The sequence below is a fragment of the Dendrobates tinctorius genome, unplaced genomic scaffold (genome assembly GCF_039654945.1).
Source record: "Dendrobates tinctorius isolate UK_male_01 unplaced genomic scaffold, ASM3965494v1 ptg000036l, whole genome shotgun sequence".
NCBI lineage: Eukaryota > Metazoa > Chordata > Amphibia > Anura > Dendrobatidae > Dendrobates > Dendrobates tinctorius.
Window position 1 is genome coordinate 38,497,543 of NW_027361704.1, and position 6,449 is coordinate 38,503,991.

At 44.3% G+C, this 6,449-nt stretch overlaps 1 protein-coding gene across 1 annotated transcript; it reads left to right on the forward strand.

Annotated features, from left to right (window-relative positions):
* Window positions 1–2,906: 2,906 nt before the first annotated feature.
* LOC141087945 (SCAN domain-containing protein 3-like) lies at window positions 2,907–4,352 on the forward strand. The gene is made up of 3 exons (XM_073573821.1): window positions 2,907–3,389; window positions 3,462–3,687; window positions 3,745–4,352. The coding sequence occupies exons 1-3, from the start codon at window positions 2,907–2,909 to the stop codon at window positions 4,350–4,352; spliced, it is 1,317 nt and encodes a 438-aa protein (XP_073429922.1).
* The last annotated feature ends 2,097 nt before the right edge of the window (window positions 4,353–6,449 follow it).

A 6,449-nucleotide genomic window follows, 5' to 3' on the forward strand; every position in this document is an offset into this window, starting at 1 on the left:
CTAAAAGGCAAACAAAATAAATGACAGTTTTAAAAATGGTGCTGATGTAAATCAGACATGTGGGAAATGTTATTTATTCATGTTTTTCTGTGGTATGACTATCTGGGTTAAAGGGATAATCATTCAAAGTTTGAAAACTGCAATTTTTTTACGTTTTTGTCAAGGTTCTGATATTTTTATAAATAAATACAAAACATATCAATCTAAATTTACTATTACCATAAATTATAATGTGCCACGAAAAAACAATCTCAAAATCACTGGGATTTGTTGAAGCATTCCAGAGTTATGACCACATAAAGTGACATTGGTCAGAATTTAAAAAATTGGCCTGGTCACGAAGGGGTTTATTAAAAAGAGATAACAGGAAATGAAAATTGTACACTTAAGGCCCCGTCACACTAAGCGATATCGCTAGCAATATCGATATAACGTCACTGGTTTTGTGACGCAGCAGCGATATCGCTATGTGTGATACTTACCTCTGATTGGCTCCCCCGCTGATTATCGCTGATGGCGCGAAAACAGCCTGGGCCGTTTCTCGTCATCAGCTTCCTGCTGAGCTTCCTGCTGTGGAGACGAGCGACATGTGGACGCGGGTGGGAGGACTTCTTCATCACCTCGTCTGACAGGTAAGTAGCGACCGCCGACCGCTGCTATGTCGCTGGTGAGATCTGCCTGTTTGGCAGCTCACTAGCGACCACTTAGCGATGCACCAGCGATCCCGACCGAGTCATATCATTGTCGGGATCGCTGGTGCATCGCTAAGTGTGACGGTACCTTTAGTACACCTTTCACTTTAGGAAATAGTAGACATGAAACTATAAACCCAACCACAACCAAAGCTGAAAACAATTGCTTGGGTAATTGGTAAAGTTTTTGCTGATAGTAATTTGCATCTATGATGCTTAAAAGTTGTCATCATTTTTGACCATGATTGAAATACAGAAATAAAAGTTGCGCACACACAAGTGCTTCTCACTAAATTAGAACATCAAAAAATTAATTTCAGTTCTTCAATACAAAAAGTGACACTCATATATTATATAGAGCAGGGGTCCCCAACCGCCGGTCCGCGGCCCAGCACCAGGCCGTTGCAGTGCCCTTGCTGGTCCGCGGACACAAGGGGAGCCGGGGGGCGGTGCAGCAGCTGATACTCACCCTGCATCCCGCGGCGGCTTCATCCAGCGCTGAGCGGTCACGTGCTACCGCTCATTTAAGGTCATGAATATGGATGCCACTCATCTCCCATAGGCGTGGCGTCCATATTCATGGACCTTAATGAGCGGTAGCATGTGACCGCTCCGCACAGGAAGAAGCTGAAGCGCCGCGAGATGCAGGGGCGTGCAGCGACGGGAAGGAAGTTCAGCGACGTGAGGGTAAGTATGATGGGGGAGGATGGGGGAGCCGAGCGGAGCCATAAATATAAGGGAGAGAGCGTGGGAGCGGAGCCATATACACAGGGGAGGGTTGAATGGGAGCGGAGCCATATACACAGGGGAGGGAGAATGGGAACGGAGCCATATATACAAGGGAGAGAGAGTGGGAGTGGAGCCATATACACAGGGGAGGGAGAATGGGAACGGAGCCATATATACAAGGGAGGGAGAGTGGGAGCGGAGCCATATATACAGGGGAGGGAGAGTGGGAGCGGAGCCATATACACAGGGGAGGGAGAATGGGAGCGGAGCCATATATACAAGGGAGGGAGAGTGGGAGCGGAGCCATATACACAGGGGAGGGAGAGTGGGAGCGGAACCATAAATACAAGGGAGGGAGAATGGGAGCGGAGCCATATATACAAGGGAGGGAGAGTGGGAGCGGAGCCATATACACAGGGGAGGGAGAGTGGGAGTGGAGCCATAAATACAAGGGAGGGAGAGTGGGAGCAGAGCCATATATATATAGGAGAGAGAGTGGGAGCGGAGCCATATACACAGGGGAGGGAGAATGGGAGCGGAGCCATATATACAGGGGAGGGAGAATGGGAGCGGAGCCATATACACAGGGGAGGGAGAGTGGGAGCGGAGCCATATACACAGGGGAGGGAGAATGGGAGCGGAGCCATATATACAAGGGAGGGAGAGTGGGAGCGGAGCCATATACACAGGAGAGGGAGAGTGGGAGCGGAGCCATATATACAGGGGAGGGAGAATGGGAGCAGAGCCATATACACAGGGGAGGGAGAATGGGAGCGGAGCCATATATACAAGGGAGGGAGAGTGGGAGCGGAGCCATATATATAAGAGAGAGAGTGGGAGCGGAGCCATATATACAAGGGAGGGAGAGTGGGAGCTGAGCCATATATACAAGGGAGGGAGAGTAGAGCCATGTATACAGGATGGGAGAGTGGAAGCAGAGCCAGGTATACAAGGGTGGGAGCGGAGCCATGTATACAAGGGTGGGAGCAGAGCCTTGCATACACCATGATTAAAAAATAACAAGCATGTATACAGTACTCCAGTACAATTTTTTCTAAGTGCTCAATGCTCCATTTCCTTGTAGGTTCCAATCATCATTAGCAGTGACAGTGATCAGTAGAAGTATCCATCTTTCAGCGTTAGGGGCCCACTACGCCTCCAACTCTTGTAAAATGAGTAAAAAACAAACACTGCTAGAGAGCTTCTTTGAAAAGGGAGAAAGACCTAATGATGAGACAGATGAAGACTCCATGACTGCTAAAAAAAAGAAAGCTGCATTTAAAAGAAAATACAATGAGTCCTACTTAAATTATGGGTTCATCGCAACAGGCGATTCAAATGCCCCAACCCCACTCTGTGTGATATGTGGTGACCGGCTATCCAATGAGGCCATGAAGCCTTCAAAACTGGCTCGCCACTTACAGACCAAGCACCCTGCATCAAAAGACAAGCCTTTGGAGTTTTTTGAAAGAAAAAAGCGTGAACATGAAGGACAGAAAATTATTGAAGGCCACCACATCAACAAATGTGTCTGCACTGAGAGCATCATTTTTGGTGGCTAACCGCATTGCTAAGGCTAAGAAGCCCTTCACTATTGGTGAAGAGTTGATCCTGCCTGCTGCTAAGGACATTTGCCACGAACTTTTTGGAGAGGCTGCAGTTAAAAATGTTGCACAGGTTCCTCTTTCAGCGACCACTGTCACTAGACGAATTAATGAAATAGCAGAAGACGTCGAGGGACAATTGTTAGAGAGGATTAATACATCACCATGGTATGCAATCCAGGTTGATGAGTCTACTGATGTTGACAACAAAGCAATGATGCTTGTTTATGTGCGATATATTTTCCAGGAAGATGTGCATGAGGATATGTTATGTGCATTATTGTTGGCAACCAACACCACAGGTGCAGAACTATTCAAGTCTTTGGATGATTACATATCAGGAAAATTAAACTGGTCATTTTGTGTAGGTATATGCACGGACGGAGCAGCTGCCATGACTTGACGGTTTTCTGGTTTAACTACTCGGGTCAAACAGGTTGCATCTGAATGCGAGTCTACTCACTGTGTCATCCATAGAGAAATGCTGGCAAGCCGAAAAATGTCACCTGAACTTAACACCGTTTTGCAAGATGTGATTAAAGTTATTAATCACATCAAAGCATACGCCCTTAACTCACGTCTGTTTGAGCAGCTCTGTGAGGAGATGGATGCGGAGCACAAGCGTCTTCTCTTACACACTGAAGTCAGATGGCTTTCTAAAGGTAGAGCACTGGCCAGAGTTTTTGAATTATGAGAACCGCTTCATAGATTTCTTTTAGAAAAAGAATCACCACTTGCTGCACATTTCAGTAGTAAGGAATGGGTCACAAAACTTGCTTACTTATGTGACATATTCAACTTGTTGAACGAACTTAATCTGTCACTTCAGGGGAGAATGACAACTGCCTTCAAGTTGGCAGATAAAGTTGCTGCATTTAAAGCCAAACTACAAGTGTGGCGATGGCGTGTGAGAACAGGAATATTTGATATGTTTCAAATATTAGCAGGGATTTTGGAAGAGAGCGAGCCTGAACCTTCATTCTCCCAGCTGGTGCATGATCATCTATCTCAGCTTTCAGTACAGTTTGAGCATTACTTTCCAACCACAAAAGACCCACGAACTAGGAAGGAATGGATTCGCAACCCATTTGTGAACAAGCCAGGTGAATCGACCTTGTCCGTGCTTGAAGAAGACCAACTGCTTGAGATTGCAAATGATGGTAGCCTTAAAAGTATGTTTGAGATGTCAAATCTCCCAATGTTCTGGATTAAAGTCAAGGCAGAATATCCTGAGATCGCCACAAAAGCACTGAAAACTCTGCTTCCATTTCCAACATCCTATCTGTGTGAAACTGGATTTTCTGCAATGACAGCAGCAAAAACATGATTACGGAGTAGACTGGACATAAGGAACACACTTCGGGTGTCGCTGTCTCCCATCACCCCTAGATGGGACGGTCTTGTTGGAGGAAAACAAGCCCAGTGCTCCCACTGATACATGGAAACAAGCCCAGTGCTCCCATTTCAAAACCTATGGTGAGTTGAGTCTCATTCACATTATAAATGTTATATTATGACAAGTATTCACTGACTACTAAACCTGTCCATAGCCCCGCCCCCTTATGACCAAAGCCCCGCCCCTGACACGCCTCCATTCTCGCCCTGCCGGGCCATGGAAGAAAGGGCTTGCTTGAAGCCGGTCCCTGGTGCAAAAAAGGTTGGGGACCCCTGATATAGAGTCACTACAAACAGAGTGATCTATTTCAAGTGTTTATTTTTGTTAATGTTGATGATTATGGCTTACAGCCAATGAAAATCCAAAAGTTATTATCTCAGTAAATTAGAATAATTAACAACAAACACCTGCAAAGGCTTCCTAATCATTTTAAAAGGTCCCTTAGTCTGTTTCAGTAGGCTCCACAATCAAGGGGAAGACTGCTGACTTGACAGATGTCCAGAAGGCAGTCGTTGACATACTCCACAAAGAGGGTGTGACACAAGTCACTATAGTAATACAACCCCTGGCTAAAATTATGGAATCACCGGCCTTGGAGGATGTTCATTCAGTTTAATTTTGTAGAAAAAAAAGCAGATCACAGACATGGCACAAAACTAAAGTCAAATTCAAATGGTAACTTTCTGGCTGTAAGAAACACTAAAAGAAATCATGAACAAAAAATGTGGTTGTCAGTAACGGCTACTTTTTTAGACCAAGCAGAGGGGAAAATTATGGAATCACTCAATTCTGTGGGAAAAAATTATGGAATCACCCTGTAAATTTTCATTCCCAAAACTAACACCTGCATCAAATTAGATCTGCTCATTAGCCTGCATCTAAAAAGGAGTGATCACACCTTGGAGAGCTGTTGCACCAAGTGGACTGATATGAATCATAGCTCCAACACGAGAGATGTCATTGAAACAAAGGAGAGGATTATCAAACTCTTAAAAAGAGGGTAAATCATCACGCAATGTTGCAAAAGATGTCGGTCGTTTACAATCAGCTATGTCTAAAATCTGGACCAAATGCAAACAACATGGGAAGGTTGTTAAAGGCAAACATACTGGTGGACCAAGGAAGACATCAAAGCGTCAAGACCGGAAACTTAAACCAATATGTCTCCAAAACAGGAAATGCACAACAAAACAAATGAGGAACGAATGGGAGGAAACTGGAGTCAACGTCTGTGACCAAACTGTAAGAAGCCACCTAAAGGAAATGGGATTTACATACAGAAAAGCTAAACGGAAGCCATCATTAACACCTAAACAGAAAAAAAACAAGGTTACAATGGGCTAAGGAAAAGCAATTGTGGACTGTGGATGACTGCATGAAAGTTATATTCAGTGATGAATCGCAAATCTGCATTGGGCAAGGTGATGCTGGAACTTTTGTTTGGTGCTGTTCCAATGAGATTTATAAAGATGACTGCCTGAAGAGAACATGCAAATCTCCACAGTCATTGATGATTTGGGGCTGCATGTCAGGTAAAGGCACTGGGGAGATGGCTGTCATTACATCTTCAATAAATGCACAAGTTTATGTTGATATTTTGGACTCTTTTCTTATCCCATCAATTGAAAAGGATGTTTGGGGATGATGAAATCATTTTTCAAGATGATAATGCATCTTGCCATAGAGAAAAAACTGTGCAAACATTCCTTGAAAAATGACACATAAGGTCAATGTCATGACCTGCAAATAGTCCGGATCTCAATCCAATTGAAAATCTTTGGTGGAAGCTGAAGAAAATGGTCCATGACAAGGCTCCAACCTGCAAAGCTGATCTGGCAACAGCAATCAGAGAAAGTTGGAGCCAGATTGATGAAGAGTACTGTTTGACACTCATTAAGTCCATGCCTCAGAGACTGCAAGCTGTTATAAAAGCCAGAGGTGGTGCAACAAAATACTAGTGATGTGTTGGAGTGTTTTTTGTTTGTTTGTTTTTCATGATTCCATATTTTTTTCCCACAGAATTGAGTG

What these genes read in the sequence shown, in the direction of transcription:
- LOC141087945 (XM_073573821.1), top strand. Translation starts at nt 2,907, where the DNA reads ATGAAGGACAGAAAATTATTGAAGGCCACCACATCAACAAATGTGTCT. An exon ending in AATTAAACTGGTCATTTTGT is followed by an intron (nt 3,390 to 3,461) that starts GTAGGTATATGC and finishes CGGGTCAAACAG; the next exon opens with GTTGCATCTGAATGCGAGTC. An exon ending in AGTCAGATGGCTTTCTAAAG is followed by an intron (nt 3,688 to 3,744) that starts GTAGAGCACTGG and finishes GATTTCTTTTAG; the next exon opens with AAAAAGAATCACCACTTGCT.